Raw genomic sequence first — 23,313 nt, forward strand, 5'->3', positions numbered from 1 at the left:
GAATGTGTGAGTGAGTGTATGAGTGAGTGTATGAGTGAGTGTATGAGTGAGTGAGTGTATGAGTGAGTGTATGAGTGAGTGAGTGTATGAGTGAGTGAGTGTATGAGTGAGTGGGTGTGTGAGAGAGTGAGTGCATGAGTAAGTGAGTGTGTGAGTGAGTAAGTGTATGAGTGAGTGAATGTGTGAGTGAGTGTATGAGTGAGTGAGTGTATGAGTGAGTGAGTGTATGAGTGAGTGAGTGTATGAGTGAGTGAGTGTTTGAGTGAGTGTATGAGTGAGTGAGTGTATGAGTGAGTGTATGAGTGAATGAGTGTATGAGTGAGTGTGTGAGTGAGTGTATGAGTGAGTGAGTGTATGAGTGAGTGAGTGTATGAGTGAGTGAGTGTATGAGTGAGTGTATGAGTGATTGAGTGTATGAGTGATTGAGTGTATGAGTGATTGAGTGTATGAGTGTATGAGTGATTGAGTGTATGAGTGATTGAGTGTATGAGTGATTGAGTGTATGAGTGATTGAGTGTATGAGTGATTGAGTGTATGAGTGATTGAGTGTATGAGTGATTGAGTGTATGAGTGATTGAGTGTATGAGTGATTGAGTGTATGAGTGATTGAGTGTATGAGTGATTGAGTGTATGAGTGATTGAGTGTATGAGTGATTGAGTGTATGAGTGATTGAGTGTATGAGTGATTGAGTGTATGAGTGATTGAGTGTATGAGTGATTGAGTGTATGAGTGATTGAGTGTATGAGTGATTGAGTGTATGAGTGATTGAGTGTATGAGTGAGTGTATGAGTGAGTGAGTGTATGAGTGAGTGAGTGTATGAGTGAGTGAGTGTGTGAGAGAGTGAGTGTATGAGTAAGTGAGTGTGTGAGTGAGTGAGTGTATGAGTGAGTGAATGTGTGAGTGAGTGTATGAGTGAGTGAGTGTATGAGTGAGTGAGTGTATGAGTGAGTGAGTGTTTGAGTGAGTGAGTGTTTGAGTGAGTGTATGAGTGAGTGAGTGTATGAGTGAGTGAGTGTGTGAGTGAGTGAGTGTATGAGTGAGTGAGTGTATGAGTGAGTGGGTGTATGAGTGAGTGTATGAGTGAGTGAGTGTATGAGTGAGTGAGTGTATGAGTGAGTGAGTGTATGAGTGAGTGTATGAGTGAGTGAGTGTGTGAGTGAGTGAGTGTATGAGTGAGTGTATGAGTGATTGAGTGTATGAGTGAGTGGGTGTATGAGTGAGTGTATGAGTGAGTGAGTGTATGAGTGAGTGAGTGTATGAGTGAGTGAGTGTATGAGTGAGTAAGTGAGTGTGTGAGTGAGTAAGTGAGTGTGTGAGTGAGTAAGTGTATGAGTGAGTGAATGTGTGAGTGAGTGTATGAGTGAGTGTATGAGTGAGTGTATGAGTGAGTGAGTGTATGAGTGAGTGTATGAGTGAGTGAGTGTATGAGTGAGTGAGTGTATGAGTGAGTGGGTGTGTGAGAGAGTGAGTGCATGAGTAAGTGAGTGTGTGAGTGAGTAAGTGTATGAGTGAGTGAATGTGTGAGTGAGTGTATGAGTGAGTGAGTGTATGAGTGAGTGAGTGTATGAGTGAGTGAGTGTATGAGTGAGTGAGTGTTTGAGTGAGTGTATGAGTGAGTGAGTGTATGAGTGAGTGTATGAGTGAATGAGTGTATGAGTGAGTGTGTGAGTGAGTAAGTGAGTGTGTGAGTGAGTAAGTGAGTAAGTGTATGAGTGAGTGAATGTGTGAGTGAGTGTATGAGTGAGTGTATGAGTGAGTGTATGAGTGAGTGAGTGTATGAGTGAGTGTATGAGTGAGTGAGTGTATGAGTGAGTGAGTGTATGAGTGAGTGGGTGTGTGAGAGAGTGAGTGCATGAGTAAGTGAGTGTGTGAGTGAGTAAGTGTATGAGTGAGTGAATGTGTGAGTGAGTGTATGAGTGAGTGAGTGTATGAGTGAGTGAGTGTATGAGTGAGTGAGTGTATGAGTGAGTGAGTGTTTGAGTGAGTGTATGAGTGAGTGAGTGTATGAGTGAGTGTATGAGTGAATGAGTGTATGAGTGAGTGTGTGAGTGAGTGTATGAGTGAGTGAGTGTATGAGTGAGTGAGTGTATGAGTGAGTGAGTGTATGAGTGAGTGTATGAGTGATTGAGTGTATGAGTGATTGAGTGTATGAGTGATTGAGTGTATGAGTGTATGAGTGATTGAGTGTATGAGTGATTGAGTGTATGAGTGATTGAGTGTATGAGTGATTGAGTGTATGAGTGATTGAGTGTATGAGTGATTGAGTGTATGAGTGATTGAGTGTATGAGTGATTGAGTGTATGAGTGATTGAGTGTATGAGTGATTGAGTGTATGAGTGATTGAGTGTATGAGTGATTGAGTGTATGAGTGATTGAGTGTATGAGTGATTGAGTGTATGAGTGATTGAGTGTATGAGTGATTGAGTGTATGAGTGATTGAGTGTATGAGTGATTGAGTGTATGAGTGATTGAGTGTATGAGTGATTGAGTGTATGAGTGAGTGTATGAGTGAGTGAGTGTATGAGTGAGTGAGTGTATGAGTGAGTGAGTGTGTGAGAGAGTGAGTGTATGAGTAAGTGAGTGTGTGAGTGAGTGAGTGTATGAGTGAGTGAATGTGTGAGTGAGTGTATGAGTGAGTGAGTGTATGAGTGAGTGAGTGTATGAGTGAGTGAGTGTTTGAGTGAGTGAGTGTTTGAGTGAGTGTATGAGTGAGTGAGTGTATGAGTGAGTGAGTGTGTGAGTGAGTGAGTGTATGAGTGAGTGAGTGTATGAGTGAGTGGGTGTATGAGTGAGTGTATGAGTGAGTGAGTGTATGAGTGAGTGAGTGTATGAGTGAGTGAGTGTATGAGTGAGTGTATGAGTGAGTGAGTGTGTGAGTGAGTGAGTGTATGAGTGAGTGTATGAGTGATTGAGTGTATGAGTGAGTGGGTGTATGAGTGAGTGTATGAGTGAGTGAGTGTATGAGTGAGTGAGTGTATGAGTGAGTGAGTGTATGAGTGAGTAAGTGAGTGTGTGAGTGAGTAAGTGAGTGTGTGAGTGAGTAAGTGAGTGAGTGTATGAGTGAGTGAGTGTATGAGTGAGTGTATGAGTGAGTGAGTGTATGAGTGAGTGAGTGTATGAGTGAGTGAGTGTGTAAGAGAGTGAGTGTATGAGTAAGTGAGTGTGTGAGTGAGTAAGTGTATGAGTGAGTGAATGTGTGAGTGAGTGTATGAGTGAGTGAGTGTATGAGTGAGTGAGTGTATGAGTGAGTGAGTGTTTGAGTGAGTGTATGAGTGAGTGAGTGTATGAGTGAGTGAGTGTATGAGTGAGTGAGTGTATGAGTGAGTGAGTGTATGAGTGATTGAGTGTATGAGTGATTGAGTGTATGAGTGATTGAGTGTATGAGTGATTGAGTGTATGAGTGATTGAGTGTATGAGTGATTGAGTGTATGAGTGATTGAGTGTATGAGTGATTGAGTGTATGAGTGATTGAGTGTATGAGTGATTGAGTGTATGAGTGATTGAGTGTATGAGTGATTGAGTGTATGAGTGATTGAGTGTATGAGTGATTGAGTGTATGAGTGATTGAGTGTATGAGTGATTGAGTGTATGAGTGATTGAGTGTATGAGTGATTGAGTGTATGAGTGATTGAGTGTATGAGTGATTGAGTGTATGAGTGATTGAGTGTATGAGTGATTGAGTGTATGAGTGATTGAGTGTATGAGTGATTGAGTGTATGAGTGATTGAGTGTATGAGTGATTGAGTGTATGAGTGATTGAGTGTATGAGTGATTGAGTGTATGAGTGATTGAGTGTATGAGTGATTGAGTGTATGAGTGATTGAGTGTATGAGTGATTGAGTGTATGAGTGATTGAGTGTATGAGTGATTGAGTGTATGAGTGATTGAGTGTATGAGTGATTGAGTGTATGAGTGATTGAGTGTATGAGTGATTGAGTGTATGAGTGATTGAGTGTATGAGTGATTGAGTGTATGAGTGATTGAGTGTATGAGTGATTGAGTGTATGAGTGATTGAGTGTATGAGTGATTGAGTGTATGAGTGATTGAGTGTATGAGTGATTGAGTGTATGAGTGATTGAGTGTATGAGTGATTGAGTGTATGAGTGATTGAGTGTATGAGTGATTGAGTGTATGAGTGAGTGAGTGTATGAGTGAATGAGTGAGTGTATGAGTGAATGAGTGAGTGTATGAGTGAGTGAGTGTATGAGTGAATGAGTGTGTGAGTGAGTGAGTGTGTGAGTGAGTGAGTGTGTGAGTGAGTGAGTGTGTGAGTGAGTGAGTGTGTGAGTGAGTGTGTGAGTGAGTGTGTGTGAGTGAGTGAGTGTGTGAGAGAGTGAGTGTGTGAGAGAGTGAGTGTGTGAGAGAGTGAGTGTGTGAGAGAGTGAGTGTGTGAGAGAGTGAGTGTGTGAGAGAGTGAGTGTGTGAGTGTGTGAGAGAGTGAGTGTGTGAGAGAGTGAGTGTGTGAGACAGTGAGTGTGTGAGTAAGTGAGTGTGTGAGTAAGTGTGTGAGTGAGTGAATGTGTGAGTGAGTGAATGTGTGAGTGAGTGTATGAGTGAGTGAGTGTATGAGTGAGTGAGTGTGAGAGAGTGAGTGTATGAGTAAGTGAGTGTGTGAGTGAGTAAGTGTATGAGTGAGTGAATGTGTGAGTGAGTGTATGAGTGAGTGAGTGTATGAGTGAGTGAGTGTATGAGTGAGTGAGTGTATGAGTGAGTGTTTGAGTGAGTGTATGAGTGAGTGAGTGTATGAGTGGATGAGTGTATGAGTGAGTGAGTGTGTGAGTGAGTGAGTGTGTGAGAGAGTGAGTGTATGAGTAAGTGAGTGTGTGAGTGAGTGAGTGAGTGTATGAGTGAGTGAGTGTTTGAGTGAGTGAGTGTATGAGTGAATGAGTGTATGAGTGAGTGAGTGTGTGAGTGAGTGTTTGAGTGAGTGAGTGTATGAGTGAGTGCGTGTATGAGTGAGTGAGTGTATGAGTGAGTGAGTGTACGAGTGATTGAGTGTATGAGTGGGTGAGTGTATGAGTGAGTGTATGAGTGAGTGAGTGTATGAGTGAGTGAGTGAGTGTATGAGTGAGTGAGTGTGTGATATGAGTAAGTGAGTGTGTGAGTGAGTAAGTGTATGAGTGAGTGTATGAGTGAGTGAGTGTATGAGTGGGAGAGAGACCAGGGGTTAGGGCAGTTAAATAACCCCTGGTCTCTCTCCAGCTTGAGTAAACAATGTCCTTGCTGTGGTTGTCACACCTGACGATGATTTGCTTAGCGTTGCGATCGAAATGTCGGGATTGATTTATTTAAAAAAAAAATTCGCTTAAAGAGCGCGGCTCCCGCTTTGCCCACGGGACTCGCTCCGTCTAAGCGAGCCCGAGAACTTTGCCCGCGGCGAAGGCGGTGACTCGATCCTCTCGCGTTCCCCCCGCAGGAGGGCGGCGTCGACGCGTCGTCCCGACCCCGAGCCGCGCCCCAGGCGGCGGTCACGGCCGGGACTTCCGCGGTGACGCCGGCGACGGGCGACGGGAACGCGCTCGCTCCCGGTTCGGCGGGGGACGAGGCGCCGCGCGAATCCTCTCGGGGGTTCCGCCGGCGTCCACGCGAGAGAGCCACGCAGGTACGTCGCGCGTTTCGTCGCGCACGGGAGCCGATCCCCGTCGCTCCCGGGCTCGACGGCGGTCGGCCTCTCCGGGGGCGTCCTCGCCTTCGGCCGCCATTCCATCGCGAGTCTCGCCAAGTCGGCTGGCTGCCGTCGTCCGTTCCGGCGGAAGTATATCCGGCCAAAGCCCGCTCGCGTTTTCTTCGCGATATCCATCTCTCCGTTTGGTACGATGATAAACATCTACGTTTTGATTTTAAGCTTTTGTTCGTATTTTTATTATTTTGTTGTTTCCCCTTCTACGTGACTTTACCGGAAAAAAAAACAAGAATAACAATAATAATGTCTCTTAAGCCACCGTCCCACAATTGCCTTCTGGGAGCGCACAGTTGTATCAACATTGTTTTGAGACAATTGAACTCTCTGGGCCTTGTGTTGACACACGACGAGTGTGTACACGTCAGCCTTGTGTACACACCTGACCGAGTGTGTACACGTCAGCCTTGTGTACACACCTGACCGAGTGTGTACACGTCAGCCTTGTGTACACACCTGGCCCAGTGTGTACACGTCAGCCTTGTGTACACACCTGACCGAGTGTGTACACGTCAGCCTTGTGTACACACCTGACCGAGTGTGTACACGTCAGCCTTGTGTACACACCTGACCGAGTGTGTACACGTCAGCCTTGTGTACACACCTGACCGAGTGTGTACACGTCAGCCTTGTGTACACACCTGACCGAGTGTGTACACGTCAGCCTTGTGTACACACCTGACCGAGTGTGTACACGTCAGCCTTGTGTACACACCTGACCGAGTGTGTACACGTCAGCCTTGTGTACACACCTGACCGAGTGTGTACACGTCAGCCTTGTGTACACACCTGGCCCAGTGTGTACACGTCAGCCTTGTGTACACACCTGACCGAGTGTGTACACGTCAGCCTTGTGTACACACCTGACCGAGTGTGTACACGTCAGCCTTGTGTACACACCTGACCGAGTGTGTACACGTCAGCCTTGTGTACACACCTGACCGAGTGTGTACACGTCAGCCTTGTGTACACACCTGACCGAGTGTGTACACATCAGCCTTGTGTACACATCTGACCGAGTGTGTACACGTCAGCCTTGTGTACACACCTGACCGAGTGTGTACACGTCAGCCTTGTGTACACACCTGACCGAGTGTGTACACGTCAGCCTTGTGTACACACCTGACCGAGTGTGTACATGTCAGCCTTGTGTACACACCTGACCGAGTGTGTACACGTCAGCCTTGTGTACACACCTGACCGAGTGTGTACACGTCAGCCTTGTGTACACACCTGACCGAGTGTGTACACGTCAGCCTTGTGTACACACCTGACCGAGTGTGTACACGTCAGCCTTTTGTACACACCTGACCGAGTGTGTACACGTCAGCCTTGTGTACACACCTGACCGAGTGTGTACACACAACTCAACGCTTTTCGTTAACAATCCACGTGGTCTCATCTCTGCACATCACTGCACCACATAATTGAAATTGATTTTGTATTGAGACTCATTTTTTATTGTGGAACGTTACGGGCAACAATGTATTCTGTGTTTACGCATACACGCACGTAATAGATGCTTTGGCCATCAGCCTTTTGGCATTACAGACCAACATTATTCAGCAGTATTCATTCAAGCTAGCAAGATCTGGAGCAGTTTTTTTTTACTTTCTTGGGTCTTATTCATCAGTCAGGCTTGTTAAATAAATCCCGCTGGGTTAAGCGGCGATGTTCGGTATTTGCGATCAGCACGGCACCCCTGTAGCCTGCGAGACCTAAATGGGGGATCTTTGTCTGTGTGCCCGTTTGATCTACAAGACTTCACCCCTGTAGCCTGCGAGACCTAAATGGGGGATCTTTGTCTGTGTGCCCGTGTGATCTGCAAGACTTCACCTTTGCCCGCACCAGTAACAGCGGCCAAGTTGGCTCCCGAGGGCATTCGCGAGCCCCTTGCCACGGGGGAGATGGCGAATGCAAAGCGAAAGTTACTCTATTGGTCGGACTCCGAGAGCTCTGAAGGCATGGATTTGACGGTGAGTTAATGCGACCGCTTTGATTGTAATTCTTCGGACGCCGCAATGGGACTTGATCCACTCTGGTAGGGGAAGGAGCGGCTCGCTTGACCCCAGGGATGATTCGCGTCATGCCAGGTTCACTTGTGGATGTTCGTGCTGATTCGAGGCATTCCTCCTAATGTACGGCGCGCAGTGAAACCACTCAAAGCCGGACCAACTGGGGAGAGAGCCTTTCCCGTTTAGCTTCTGTATCATTTGTTGGTTCCTCCGTTGGTAAATCATCGTTGAGAATGGTCACGCTCACGTTCCACCCCACCCTCACAATCCCGGTGATGTTATGGCAGGTGAGCAATGTTGCCAAATCACACGGCAAATTAAAGACTCATTGTATGAACAGAACAGTGACATATTCTTGGTTCTTTCGGTAAAGTCACCACCACGTAGAAGGGAAACAATAAAATAATAAAAAAACATAAAACAATAAAATTCTCATGAGGTTTCGACTGCAACACAAAGCAATCATCGTCAGGTGTGAAAACCACAGCAAGAAAAATACGAAATAAATGTCTTGCTGTGGTTTTCACACCTGACGACGATTGCTTGTGTTGCAGTCGAAACGTCCCGAGAATTCTATTGTCTTATATTTTTATTATTTTATCGCTTCCCTTCTACGTGGTGGTGACTTTACCGAAAGAACCAAGAATATGAATCCCTGCAGTCACGGAAGCTTTAAATCAGAACGGTGACAAATTTTGCTGAAGGAAGAGCAAGCAACCCATTTGCACGGTCGCACACTGCACACGATTTAACCGAGAGACGGTCCGCTCAGTCGTCCTACCTATGAAATACTCGACGGATCTGCAGTTCAATTATCGTACCGATTGACTCTCGTGAAAGTAGTCGACACTGAGATGCACGTAGAGACACAAAGACAGAGATCCCCCTGTGTAGCCTTAACAGACTGCTGGGGCAAGCGCTGTTCGCGAGCAGCACCTATGAAGGCCGGCACTGTGGCACACGAGGGGGTGGGTGGCCAGCACCACGCCCGACCGCCTTTTTGTCTCCCGAGTGGCGATGTTTACACACCGCACCAGGTACTCATTTGAGGCTGAGTCGACCTAGGGGAGGCCCAGGACCGGTTCAGAGAATCGTCACTGACGGTGTTGGCCGTGAGAGGGAATGGAACTCGTGTCGTGGGGTTCGTAGCGCGACGCGCTAACCGCTGCGCCACCGCTCCCCACTCTGAGATACTGAGCCACGTGACAGACACACAGATAGGGAGGCACAGAAACACGTACAGAGATGCACGTGAAGTTTCCTTGATAATGCAAGTAGCTTATAATGCGTGTGCCATTCATATCCCCAGTCGCGCCTGCGTTATAGAGAGGTTCTTGGTGTATGTAGACAACTCAAGTATACAATGTCAATCACCGTGACGTTTTTGTTTGTTGAAAGCAGAACAATGAAATGAGAGCAGAAATAGCAAAGTTAAAGGAAGAATTGAAGCAGAAGGTGAGTGTTTGAGTGAGTGAGTGTATGAGTGAGTGTTTGAGTGAGTGAGTGTATGAGTGAGTGAGTGTATGAGTGAGTGAGTGTGTGAGTGAGTGTTTGAGTGAGTGAGTGAGTGTATGAGTGAGTGAGTGTATGAGTGATTGAGTGTATGAGTGAGTGAGTGAGTGTATGAGTGAGTGAGTGTATGAGTGAGTGAGTGTATGAGTGAATGAGTGTATGAGTGAGTGAGTGTATGAGTGAGTGAGTGTATGAGTGATTGAGTGTATGAGTGAGTGAGTGTATGAGTGAGTGAGTGAGTGTATGAGTGAGTGAGTGTATGAGTGAGTGAGTGTGTGAGAGAGTGAGTGTATGAGTAAGTGAGTGTGTGAGTGAGTAAGTGTATGAGTGAGTGAATGTGTGAGTGAGTGTATGAGTGAGTGAGTGTATGAGTGAGTGAGTGTATGAGTGAGTGAGTGTATGAGTGAGTGAGTGTATGAGTGAGTGTATGAGTGAGTGAGTGTATGAGTGAGTGAGTGTATGAGTGATTGAGTGTATGAGTGATTGAGTGTATGAGTGAGTGTATGAGTGAGTGAGTGTATGGGTGAGTGAGTGAGTGTATGAGTGAGTGTATGAGTGAGTGAGTGTGTGAGAGAGTGAGTGTATGAGTAAGTGAGTGTGTGAGTGAGTGAGTGAATGTGTGAGTGAGTGTATGAGTGAGTGAGTGTATGAGTGAGTGTATGAGTGAGTGAGTGTATGAGTGAGTGAGTGTTTGAGTGAGTGTATGAGTGAGTGTATGAGTGAATGAGTGTATGAGTGAGTGAGTGTGTGAGTGAGTGTTTGAGTGAGTGAGTGAGTGTATGAGTGAGTGAGTGTATGAGTGAGTGAGTGTATGAGTGATTGAGTGTATGAGTGAGTGAGTGTATGAGTGAGTGTATGAGTGAGTGTATGAGTGAGTGAGTGTATGAGTGAGTGTATGAGTGAGTGAGTGAGTGTATGAGTGAGTGAGTGTATGAGTGAGTGAGTGTGTGAGAGAGTGAGTGTATGAGTAAGTGAGTGTGTGAGTGAGTGAGTGTATGAGTGAGTGAGTGTATGAGTGAGTGAGTGTTTGAGTGAGTGTATGAGTGAGTGAGTGTATGAGTGAATGAGTGTAAGAGTGAGTGAGTGTATGAGTGATTGAGTGTATGAGTGAGTGAGTGTATGAGTGAGTGAGTGTATGAGTGAGTGTATGAGTGAGTGAGTGTATGAGTGAGTGAGTGTATGAGTGAGTGAGTGTGTGAGAGAGTGAGTGTATGAGTAAGTGAGTGTGTGAGTGAGTAAGTGTATGAGTGAGTGAATGAGTGAGTGAGTGTATGAGTGTATGAGTGAGTGAGTGTATGAGTGAGTGAGTGTATGAGTGAGTGAGTGTATGAGTGAGTGAGTGTAAGAGTGGGAGAGAGACCAGGGGTTAGGGCAGTTAAACAACCCCTGGTCTCTCTCCCGCTTGAGTAAACAATGTCCTTGCTGTGGTTGTCACACCTGACGATGATTTGCTTAGCGTTGCGATGGAAACGTCGGGATTGATTTATTTAAAAAAAAAATTCCGCTTAAAGAGCGCGGCTCCCGCTTTGCCCACGGGACTCGCTCCGTCTAAGCGAGCCCGAGAACTTTGCCCGCGGCGAAGGCGGTGACTCGATCCTCTCGCGTTCCCCCCGCAGGAGGGCGGCGTTGACGCGTCGTCCCGACCCCGAGCCGCGCCCCAGGCGGCGGTCACGGCCGGGACTTCCGCGGTGACGCCGGCGACGGGCGACGGGAACGCGCTCGCTCCCGGTTCGGCGGGGGACGAGGCGCCGCGCGAATCCTCTCGGGGGTTCCGCCGGCGTCCACGCGAGAGAGCCACGCAGGTACGTCGCGCGTTTCGTCGCGCACGGGAGCCGATCCCCGTCGCTCCCGGGCTCGACGGCGGTCGGCCTCTCCGGGGGCGTCCTCGCCTTCGGCCGCCATTCCATCGCGAGTCTCGCCAAGTCGGCTGGCTGCCGTCGTCCGTTCTGGCGGAAGTATATCCGGCCAAAGCCCGCTCGCGTTCTCTTCGCGATATCCATCTCTCCGTTTGGTACGATGATAAACATCTACGTTTTGATTTTAAGCTTTTGTTCGTATTTTTATTATTTTGTTGTTTCCCCTTCTACGTGACTTTACCGGAAAAAAAAACAAGAATAACAATAATAACGTCTCTTAAGCCACCGTCCCACAATTGCCTTCTGGGAGCGCACAGTTGTGTCAACATTGTTTTGAGACAATTGAACTCTCTGGGCCTTGTGTTGACACACGGCGAGTGTGTACACGTCAGCCTTGTGTACACACCTGACCGAGTGTGTGCACGTCAGCCTTGTGTACACACCTGACCGAGTGTGTACACGTCAGCCTTGTGTACACACCTGGCCCAGTGTGTACACGTCAGCCTTGTGTACACACCTGACCGAGTGTGTACACGTCAGCCTTGTGTACACACCTGACCGAGTGTGTACATGTCAGCCTTGTGTACACACCTGACCGAGTGTGTACACGTCAGCCTTGTGTACACACCTGACCGAGTGTGTACACGTCAGCCTTGTGTACACACCTGACCGAGTGTGTACACGTCAGCCTTGTGTACACACCTGACCGAGTGTGTACACGTCAGCCTTTTGTACACACCTGACCGAGTGTGTACACGTCAGCCTTGTGTACACACCTGACCGAGTGTGTACACGTCAGCCTTGTGTACACACCTGACCGAGTGTGTATACGTCAGCCTTGTGTACACACCTGACAGAGTGTGTACACGTCAGCACTGGGGGGGAGACATGTGACCAGGTGAGGTGCTGGCCACGGCAACCCCCCTCCTCGTGCGCTGCGCTGGCCAAGCCGGCGTGAGGTGGCTCACTCCCCCTCTCTCTCTGAAAGCCAGGAGTGGAAATTCCACATTCTTATGGCGGGGCCCACAGAATCGGATTTCAACTCAACGCTTTTCGTTAACAATCCACGTGGTCTCATCTCTGCACATCTCTGCACCACATAATTGAAATTGATTTTGTATTGAGACTAATTTTTTATTGTGGAACGTTACGGGTAACAATGTATTCTGTGTTTACACATACACGCACGTAATAGATGCTTTGGCCATCAGCCTTTTGGCATTACAGACCAATATTATTCAGCAGTATTCATTCAAGCTAGCAAGATCTGGAGCAGTTTTTTTACTTTCTTGGGTCTTATTCATCAGTCAGGCTTGTTAAATAAATCCCGCTGGGTTAAGCGACGATGTTCGGTATTTGCGATCAGCACGGCACCCCTGTAGCCTGCGAGACCTAAATGGGGGATCTTTGTCTGTGTGCCCGTTTGATCTACAAGACTTCACCCCTGTAGCCTGCGAGACCTAAATGGGGGATCTTTGTCTGTGTGCCCGTGTGATCTACATGACTTCACCCCTGTAGCCTGCGAGACCTAAATGGGGGATCTCTGTCTGTGTGCCCGTGTGATCTACAAGACTTCACCCCTGTAGCCTGCGAGACCTAAATGGGGGATCTTTGTCTGTGTGCCCGTGTAATCTGCAAGACTTCACCTTCAGTAACAGCGGCCAAGTCGGCTCCCGAGGGCATTCGCGAGCCCCTTGCCACGGGGGAGATGGCGAATGCAAAGCGAAAGTTACTCTATTGGTCGGACTCCGAGAGCTCTGAAGGCATGGATTTGACGGTGAGTTAATGCGACCGCTTTGATTGTAATTCTTCGGACGCCACAATGGGACTTGATCCACTCTCGTAGGGGAAGGAGCGGCTCGCTTGACCCCAGGGATGATTCGCGTCATGCCAGGTTCACTTGTGGATGTTCGTGCTGAATAGAGGCATTCCTCCTAATGTACGGCGCGCAGTCAAACCACTCAAAGCCGGACCAACTGGGGGGAGAGCCTTTCCCGTTATTGGGGGCTGACTGGCATGCCGCAGATAATTAAATATTTGCTATAATCTAATGAAAATAATTGCTTAATAATTGCATGGCTGTGTAACTGGAATCTTAAGGCATTCATTTGACAATTGGCACTAAAAGATAAATTTTTAATGAAAAACACAAACAAAATCTCTCCTCTGCAGTTTAATGTGAGTCTCCATCACCATGAATCGGAATAAAAGGCCGCGGTCACTGGATGCGTGAAGGTGGAATAAACATCGTGGCGAGCTTGGAGCATTTGTTAAATAACCGTAGGATGGATGTGCCAGAGACGGAGCGCTCACAAAGCATGCCCGTGACCAGGGGACGGGTTTCTGAATTCCCAAAAATCTCAACGTGCAACACCTCGACGAAGATTTATATTTGCTCGTGCGTTGCGCGCACGGGAACTGATTTTTTTTGTAAAGTAAATTATTATTTAAAAAAATTTCAGGAAGCCTTTTGGCTTACGCCGTATAACAGCAAGGCCGAATAATTTTTGTTTAATTGCAGGATCTATGCATGTGCACGATTTATCTTCATCGATATTTATGAATGTACGTTAGGTGGATGAACAACTCCTAGAAAGTGTGTCTGGCGCGATGCCATCCAAGCGAAGTGACAAGGCCAGGGCAGCAGGCAAGGTGAGGGTCTCCGACGTCTTCCTCACGTAGATGTCGAGGTTTCGCTGACGCGGCACCAATGGTGCCTGCACTCGACCAGGTTAAACCTGAACTGTTTATGGACCAGTCACATGCTAATTCCTCACGTTAACATCATGCTAATCTCCCAGTTACATGCTAATCCCTCACACTAACATCATGCTAATCTCCCAGTTACATGCTAATCCCTCACATTAACATCGTGCTAATCTCCCAGTTACATGCTAATTCCTCACATTAACATCATGCTAATGTAGTGGGGTAGATAATGTGCATAGGAATTGGCCATATACAGTACATACAGACAGACAAGGAGAACGGGTCACACGAGGTCGAACAGGTGGTCGAGTCGCGAGTGGCGTAAACAAACCCAAGTAATTAAGGGAGTCGTGGCACGAGGGCTGTGATTGGTCGAGAGGCTGTTAGCGTTAAGTGGTGGCGTCTGAATGTCTGATGAAGGGGACAGGTGCGGGCTGGCGGGAAACGGCCAGCGAGCCACGTGGCAATTCATTAAGGCTAATGCGAGAGGGGATAAAACGCGAGGTGGTTTGAACGGAGGGGAGTTGCTGTTGGAGAGTTGCTGTTGGAGAGTTGCTGTTGGAGAGTTGCTGTTGGAGAGTTGCTGCTGGGGAGTTGTTGCTGGAGAGTTGTTGCTGGGCAGTTGTTGGCGAGAGGTGAAGAGATACGAAGAAGACAGCTGGAAATGTTAGGGAAGAATAGATAGAGAGCCGGACCCCAAAGACAGTAAATAGCGATAGGGAGAGTCAGCGTTAGCGGAGATAGATAGAGTCACTGTGTGTGAATAGATGGAAGTCACTGCGTGTGAAGAGATAGCGGCGATACTGTGTGTGAGGAGATAGAAGACGAACCACTGTGTGTGGAAGAGATAGAAGACGAACCACTGTGTGTGGAAGGGAAGACACTGTGTGTGAAGAGATAGAGGAAGAACCACTGTGTGTGGAAGGGGATGCACGGACGATGCTGAAGTAAATCGGAGTGTCCGAGTTGGCGGAGCACGGAGAGAATTACTGTGTGTACGGAACGATGGAATAAAAGTGACGGCGGAAAAAGAGACGGTTGTCGTCCGAGTGAATTCACACCACTACATTTGGTGTCAGAAAAAGTACGGAACACGCCACGATGTCAAGGAAAGCGGCAAAGAAAAGAAATGTGCCAGTGGACTCGGGCGGCGACAGCAACAACAACGATTTGCAGAGCGGCCAGATGGCCAGCAGTACTCCGGACGGTGACAGCGGTTCGGGTGGTGCTGGAGGCCCGGGATCGCCGGAGGATTGGCGAGTCCTCATGACCCAGTGGGAGGCCAGAATGGAGAAGTTGTCGGAGGAATTCCAGAAGGATTGGCGAGTCCTCATGACCCAGTGGGAGGCCAGAATGGAGAAGTTGTCGGAGGAATTCCAGAACTTCTTGACGGAGAACCGCATTCAACTACCCGTACCGGGTCCACCGCCGGAGGTTGCCGCTCAGCCGGATCGGTTGGAAGATTCTGATGACGAAGACAACCAGTCGGAGGGACCGCCACGACGGCATTCATACGAAGATTCCGTGCGGCTTACGAGTCCCTGAAGTGGACGGAGAGTGCCGCGTTACGAGCACTGCCGACGGCATTGGATGATGACTCCTTGGCGACTTTTAACGGACTCCCTGCTGCTGTCAGAAAAACATTGGACGGTGCTATTGCGGCAATGAGGAAGGTCTACGAGCCGCGGTCGGTCGCCAAACGTCGATTTCAACAGAGGAAATAGGAGGCCACGGAGTCCCCCCTGGCATTTCACAGCGCCTTGCTGGCCCTCGCCCAGGTTGCGTACCCGGCAATGGACGAGGAGGGCTGGGACTCCCTGCTGCAAGAGAAGATGTTACAGCTGGCGAAGGAACTGAAAGTCGTCTTGTCGCTCCCGGACAAGGATGATGACGACGACGTGTCATCGTTGCTGATCGCCAGGAACATACAAGTCAACCTTGATATACGAGACGAACCAGCGGCGGCGGTAGCGCAGCCGTCGCTGACGACCCCTGCCGGGGCTGCGAGCACGGTGGCGGTGGTGGTGGACGAGGCGCCGCCGATGGCAGCGGCGGCCGGGGTGTTGACCGGAGACCGACGGCGTCGTCCCGGGGCATATGGAGATGGCGTGCATCGGACATGCTACAAGTGCGGGCGGAGGGGTCATCTCGCCCACGACTGCTGGAGACGAGACCAAGGATCCCGGGTGAGTCGAGATGCATTCAATACACGGCCGCCCTATCCACATCACTCATCCGCGTCATCTCAACCGTATTCATCGGGTTCGGATAGTACGCATGGCCGGGATATGCGGGGCGCGTTGGTACATCGTGTGTTGGGGGCCACGCCGGGATCGTCGGATGTGATGGCATGTATTCAAGGTGTTATGGTACGGGTTATTGTGGATACCGAGGCGTCGGCAACTCTCATTTCGTTGCAAACTTTTCGGTCACTGCCGACGTCGCCTGGATTGTTAGCGCCAGTGGAAGGGCCATGTGTAGCGGCAAACGGGGGTAGTTTGGGCATTATGGGCTGCGTGGTTGCGACAATTCAAATTGGGGAGGTTATTGTGACAGGAAGTGTTTTGGTTTCAACGGCCTTGGCGGTACCGTGTTTGTTGGGCATGGATTTTTTGCAAAAGATGCCAATTAAGATTTCAGGGGAAAAAGGTTGTTTGGAATTACCGTCGGGGAAATGTATGAAATTTTTGGGGACACCTTCGAAATTTGCGGTGGCGAACGCTGTGGTGCAGGCCGTGGTGAGCCGCACCGTGCGCGTCCCGCCTGCATCGCAAATATTGGTACCGCTACGGTTAAAGAAGGAATTGCCTTGGGATGAGCTACAGGAGGGAGTGCTGTTGACACCCTCAAATGCTGTGTCGAGAATGCCCACCGTGGTAGGAGCTTTGACCATAATACCAACTTATTGTGATCCCTTAATTCAAATTGTAAACGCGGGGCACGAAGAGGTTGTTATTCAAGGGGGCACTACGTTGGTGCACGCAACGGGTGCGCCGGGTCCAGAAACAAAAACATGTTTTGCTACGGGGCAGGATGAAATGTTGTGAAGGGAGGAGGACGATCCGGAATGGTTAAGGGATCTTTACGAACAAAACCCAGAGTTATCGCCTGTGCAACGGTCGAGTTTGCATGCGTTGCTAGTGGAATTTAAGGATGTGTTCAGTTCAGGGAAATACGACGTGGGTCGAACGACGTTGTTGCAGCATCGTATTGACACGATGAACGCACCCCCGATCAGGTTAAATTCGCATCGTGTAGGTCCTCTTGAGAAAGAATGTATTCGGTGATCTGTTGATGAAATGCTAGAGCAGGATATCATCGCCCCATCGTCCAGCCCGTGGGGAGCCCCTATTGTCCTCGTTAAAAAACGTGACGGAACCATGCGATTTTGTGTTGACTATCGGAAATTGAATAAAGTTTCGGTGGCGGAAGCGTACCCGCTTCCACGAATTGATGATTCGCTGGACGCCCTGTCCGGCGCCAGAATCTTTTCGACCCTCGATTTGTTGTCGGGCTTTTGGCAATTGCCCCTGGATAAAGAGTCAAGACCTAAAACGGCATTTCGGACACCACAAGGATTGTATCAATTTAACATGCTCCCGATGGGACTCCACTCAGCGCTGGCGACCTTCCAGCGATTAATGGAACTCGTGTTGTCGGGCCTGCAGTGGGAGTCATGTTTGATATATTTAGATGATGTGATTGTTTTCAGTAGGAATTTCGATGAACATTTGCAACGGCTGCGCGCCGTTTTTGGCAGAGTGCAGCGCGCTGGTTTGAAATTTAAACCACAGAAGTGCCAATTGTTGAGAACATCGGTGAAGTATTTGGGGCACGTCGTTAGTGCATCAGGAGTGGGCACTGATCCGGAAAAGACGAGTTGTGTGCGTACATGGCCAGTGCCGAAAACACCAGGGGAAGTGCGTAGCTTTGTGGGCTTTGCATCGTATTATCGGCGGTTCGTTAAGGATTTTGCCACGATTGCTCGACCATTGCATACGCTGACCGGGAAAGGTGTAAAGTTTCAATGGGGGATTGCTGAACAAAAATCTTTGAAGCGTTGCGGGCCGCACTGGCGGACGCACCGCCGTTGGGATACCCGGATTTTACGAAGCAGTTTATACTTGACACGGATGCCTGTGATACGGGCATAGGCGCGGTTTTGTCACAAATGGTTGATGGCGTCGAGAGAGTGGTGGCATATGGCAGCCGGGTGTTATCGCCAGCGGAGCAAAAATACTGTGTGACGCGTAGGGAATTATTGGCGATTGTCCATTTTGTGCGCCAGTACCGACCGTATCTATACGGCAGGGAATTTTTGATCCGCACTGATCACGCGGCGCTACAGTACTCGCTGCGCGTGGATCAGCCATCGGGGCAAATAGCTCGCTGGATTGAGACCCTCCAGGAGTATTCTTTCACGATCCAGCATAGGAAAGGGACGCACCATGTAAACGCGGATGCTTTGTCGAGGTTGCCGCGACCGGCTGAGACGTGTCGGTGCAAAGAGGGCTCGCTGCGTTGCGGCCCGCCGCTGCAGGAGGTTCCGCAAACGGTCGCTGCGGCGGGTTCGGGGGTGCCAGGGATAGTCCCTGGAGCAGAAATTGGACTGTTGGGGTTGTCATTAAAGCAGTGGAAGCAACTGCAGGTGGAAGATTCCTCGCTGACCAGGATGAGGCTGCGTGCCTCTCGTTCAAGGGGATCGGAGGATCGCCCATTTTTGATGTTAACGGAGGGGTTGCTTGTTCGCTGGGATGTGGAAGCACAAAGGGGGAAACTGATTAACAAGGTACATGAGAAATTGCTGCATCTGGGGGAGAAGAAGACCGCGTTGACGGTGGGGAGTGAATTTTACTGGCCGGGAATGTTTAACGATGTGAAACAGCATGTAAAAGCGTGCCAGGAATGTGCACGGAGGAAAGCGCCGGCACGGCCATATCGTGTCCCTTTGCAATCGATTCAAGTTTCGAGAGTGAACGAAATTGTGGCACTGGATATTTTGGGTCCGTTTCCCGTCACCCCCCGAGGGCACAGATATTTGCTCGTCGGGGTGGAATACTTAACTCGTTGGCCGATGGCATGGCCGCTAGTAGACCAGTCAGCGACGTCGATCGCTGAGGCTTTCTTGAATGGATACGTATTAGATAAGGGGGCCCCGGAACATTTGCTTATTGACCAAGGCAGAAATTTTTCATCTAAATTGATTAAGGACGTGTGTGACTCGCTGGGGACCAAAAAGATTCGGACGTCCCCGTACCACCCGCAGACTGACGGGATGGTCGAGCGGCTGCATAGGACGCTGACGTCCATGCTTTGTCACCAAGTAAACACCGCTCAAGATGATTGGGATCTGCATGTTGCAGCGACGCTGGCTGCGTATAGATTGGCCCCGCATGCCTCAACGGGGTACTCGACATTTTTTCTGATGTATGGACGGGAACCGGAAGCGCCGGCTATTGTGAAATTGGGAATTCGAAAACGGGAGAAATCTACGACGGTGCCTGCTCCGATGCAGGTGGCTTTGGACCGTCTAAGGGAAGCCCGAGAGGCTGCATTGCAAAATACGGCACGACGACAAGCCGCTAACGAAAGATTGTTCGGCAAGCAGCGGCCACGAGAGCCGTGGAGTGTTGGAGATAAAGCCTGGTTGCACTGCCCCATGGTGCTGGTGGGAACGTCCCCGAAATTTCACCGCCCCTGGCAGGGGCCCATTGATATTGTGGAGGTTTTACGGGATCAGAGTGTGCGAATAAAATTCGGTCGTCGGACATGGTTTGTTCACCCGTCGCGCCTGAAGAAATTTGTGTTACCATATGATGCGTCATCCCGCATCCGAGAGCGGCCTGTATTGGATGTGTCCGACGAACCTGTGGGGAGGTCACAAGTGCACGTGTCCCAGAGATCTGCCCCCCGTGTGCCTGCAGGATCGCCCTTTTTGGGCAGGGTTACCGACGGGACGCCGATTGAACGGCCACAGATCCGGACCAATGGCCGTCCCGACCGGGAACGACGGACAGCCCCGCCAGCTGAGTGTCGCTGGGACAGGGATGGGCGTAGGGTTCATTGGCAAGACGAGCGAGGCCCTCCCTTACCGCAGAGTATCCCGTGCAGGGGAGATGGACCGACAGCAGGAACCCGTTCCAGAAGGAATACAATACATTGACTTTGGGGGTTGGGAATTCTGTATAAAGGTGTTGTGTGCGTGTCGTTGCGTGATTGTACAAAATGGTTGTATATTGCAAATGCGTTATGTATATATGTTGTCATCGTTCCGTCCGCTTCACTCCACTACTCCAATTCGAGTATATCGTAGCCAGGGACGGCTAAGTTCTTTCATCACGGGGGGAGGGGGGTGATGTAGTGGAGTAGATAATGCGCATAGGAATTGGCCATGTACAGTACATACAGACAGACAAGGAGAACGGGTCACACGAGTTCAAACAGGTGGTCGAGTCGCGAGTGGCGTAAACAAACCCAATAATTAAGGGAGTCGTGGCACGAGGGCTGTGATTGGTCGAGAGGCTGTTAACGTTAAGTGGTGGCGTCTGAATGTCTGATGAAGGGGACAGGTGCGGGCTGGCGGGAAACGGCCAGCGAGCCACGTGGCAATTCATTAAGGCTAATGCGAGAGGGGATAAAACGCGAGGTGGTTTGAACGGAGGGGAGTTGCTGTTGGAGAGTTGCTGTTGGAGAGTTGCTGTTGGAGAGTTGCTGCTGGGGAGTTGTTGCTGGAGAGTTGTTGCTGGGCAGTTGTTGACGAGAGGTGAAGAGATACGAAGAAGACAGCTGGAAATGTTAGGGAAGAATAGATAGAGAGCCGGACCCCAAAGACAGTAAATAGCGATAGGGAGAGTCAGCGTTAGCGGAGATAGATAGAGTCACTGTGTGTGAATAGATGGAAGTCACTGCGTGTGAAGAGATAGTGGCGATACCGTGTGTGAGGAGATAGAAGACGAACCACTGTGTGTGGAAGGGAAGACACTGTGTGTGAAGAGATAGGCGAAGAAACACTGTGTGTGGAAGGTGATGCACGGACGATGCTGAAGTAAATCGGAGTGTCCGAGTTGGCGGAGCACGGAGAGAATTACTGTGTGTACGGAACGATGGAATAAAAGTGACGGCGGAAAAAGAGACGGTTGTCGTCCGAGTGAATTCACGGCACTACACTAATCTCCCAGTTACATGCTAATCCCTCACACTAACATCATGCTAATCTCCCAGTTACATGCTAATTCCTCACATTAACATCCTGCTAATCTCCTAGTTACATGCTAATCCCTCACATTAACATCATGCTAATCTCCCAGTTATGTGCTAATTCCTCACATTAACATCCTGCTAATCTCCCAGTTACATGCTAATCCCTCACATTAACATTATGCTAATCTCCCAGTTACATGCTAATTCCTCACATAAACATCATGCTAATCTCCCAGTTACATGGTAATCCCTCACACTAACATCATGCTAATCCCCCAGTTACATGCTAATTCCTCACACTAACATCATGCTAATCTCCCAGTTACATGCTAATTCCTCACATTAACATCCTGCTAATCTCCTAGTTACATGCTAATCCCTCACATTAACATCATGCTAATCTCCCAGTTACATGCTAATTCCTCACATTACCATCATGCTAATCTCCCAGTTACATGCTAATTCCTCACATTAACATCCTGCTAATCTCCCAGTTACATGCTAATCCCTCACATTAACATTATGCTAATCTCCCAGTTACATGCTAATTCCTCACATAAACATCATGCTAATCTCCCAGTTACATGCTAATCCCTCACACTAACATCATGCTAATCTCCCAGTTACATGCTAATTCCTCACATTAACATCCTGCTAATCTCCCAGTTACATGCTAATCCCTCACATTAACATCATGCTAATCTCCCAGTTACATGCTAATTCCTCACATTAACATCATGCTAATCTCCCAGTTACATGCTAATCCCTCACACTAACATCATGCTAATCTCCCAGTTACATGCTAATTTTTCACACTAACATCATGCTAATCTCCCAGTTACATGCTAATCCCTCACACTAACATCCTGCTAATCTCCCAGTTACATGCTAGTTCCTCACATTAACATCCTGCTAATCTCCCAGTTACATGCTAATTTCTCACATTAACATCATGCTAATCTCCCAGTTACATGCTAATTCATCACATTAACATCCTGCTAATCTCCCAGTTACATGCTAATTCCTCACTAACATCCTGCTAATCTCCCAGTTACATGCTAATTCCTCACACTAACATCATGCTAATCTCCCAGTTACATGCTCATTCCTCACATTAACATCCTGCTAATCTTTCACATTAACTTAGCTACTTCAATGATAAATTCCTCTGTTGATATGTAAACTCCTTTGTCAAGGGGCTCTGCTCCTCCCACCCCGCTTAAAAGACGCTGCCAAGCTTAGCGGTGTTCACTGGAGCGCTGTCGTCCAGACAGTTCTGTTCCTTCACCTGAGGATGGCTGCTTGTGTTGTGGCCGAAACGTCGCCCCCCCCCCCCCCTTGAATGAGCTGTTTTAATGAATGGGATTGATTACTTCAAGTGACTTGATTTTCAATGGAAACAATTTCCTCAACTGAATAACCATAACCGGGGCCTTGAAACGACTCAGGCAGCTTTGAAACGTGGCTGTGCCAAGTGCAGCAACTACGTCATTGAGGCATTTGTGGAATGAAATTGGTCATGGCTGCAGTGCACGCGATGTGCAAGATGTGGTTGGAGGAGGTGAACCTAGAAATTGATTTGACCTCTGAAGATGCCCAAGTTTATTTGTGCTAATCACTGTTTACATTTTCCTCAGAACCTTTTTGATGCCGAGGGGTCAGGTGACTCCGATGACGATGACACGGGCACAATCCGAGTGAGGCTTTAGCACAACACTTTAAATTCTTGCAAAATTGTTTGTGGCAGATGTTGAATATACCTTGTGGGGTCTGCTAACGATACCAGGTGTTGCTATGAAGTTGCCAAGGATATGCCTGTATAGTATTGCATTCATAATCTTGGTTCTTTCGGTAAAAATAAAACAATACGAAAATGATTGTTTTATTTGTATTATTTTATTATTTCCCTTCTACATGACTTTACCGAAAGAACCAAGAAGATGTTTTTGGTTGTTCCATCATATGTGCCGGGTTCTAGACTATTTAATTTCCTAGTTAATTCCCCCCCCCCCGCATCCCCAGCATTTGGTTTTGTTGCTGCATTGGCATTGTTGCTACATTGGCATTGTTTGATACATTGGCATTGTTGCTACATTGGCATTGCTGCTACATTGGCATTGTTGCTACATTGGCATTGTTGTTGCATTGTTGCTACATTGGCATTGTTGCTACATTGGCATTGTTGCTACATTGGTTTTGTTGCTACATTGGCATTGTTGCTACATTGGAATTGTTGCTACATTGGCATTGTTGCTACATTGTTGCTACATTGGTATTGTTGCTACATTGGCATTGTTGCTACATTGTTGCTACATTGTTGCTACATTGTTGCTACATT

At 48.5% G+C, this 23,313-nt stretch overlaps 1 protein-coding gene across 3 annotated transcripts in view; it reads left to right on the top strand.

Annotated features, from left to right (window-relative positions):
- The window catches only part of LOC142908949 (uncharacterized), a 34,957-nt gene that overhangs the window by 7,383 nt on the left and 4,261 nt on the right, over positions 1-23,313 (top strand). For 2 of the 3 annotated variants that reach the window (XM_076059630.1, XM_076059631.1), the window contains exons 7-13: positions 5,420-5,605; positions 7,513-7,659; positions 9,100-9,153; positions 10,827-11,012; positions 12,706-12,843; positions 13,641-13,718; positions 22,613-22,672. In XM_076059630.1, coding sequence (XP_075915745.1) covers positions 5,420-5,605; positions 7,513-7,659; positions 9,100-9,153; positions 10,827-11,012; positions 12,706-12,843; positions 13,641-13,718; positions 22,613-22,672 — 849 coding nt within the window. The remainder of the gene's footprint in view (positions 1-5,419; positions 5,606-7,512; positions 7,660-9,099; positions 9,154-10,826; positions 11,013-12,705; positions 12,844-13,640; positions 13,719-22,612; positions 22,673-23,313) is intronic. The other variant, XM_076059632.1, reaches the window with a different exon arrangement.

This window comes from Petromyzon marinus, unplaced genomic scaffold, assembly GCF_048934315.1.
Source record: "Petromyzon marinus isolate PM22_M1 ecotype Great Lakes invasive population unplaced genomic scaffold, UKy_Petmar_22M1.pri1.0 PM_G_Scaffold_11, whole genome shotgun sequence".
In the NCBI taxonomy this organism is placed as follows: domain Eukaryota; kingdom Metazoa; phylum Chordata; class Hyperoartia; order Petromyzontiformes; family Petromyzontidae; genus Petromyzon; species Petromyzon marinus.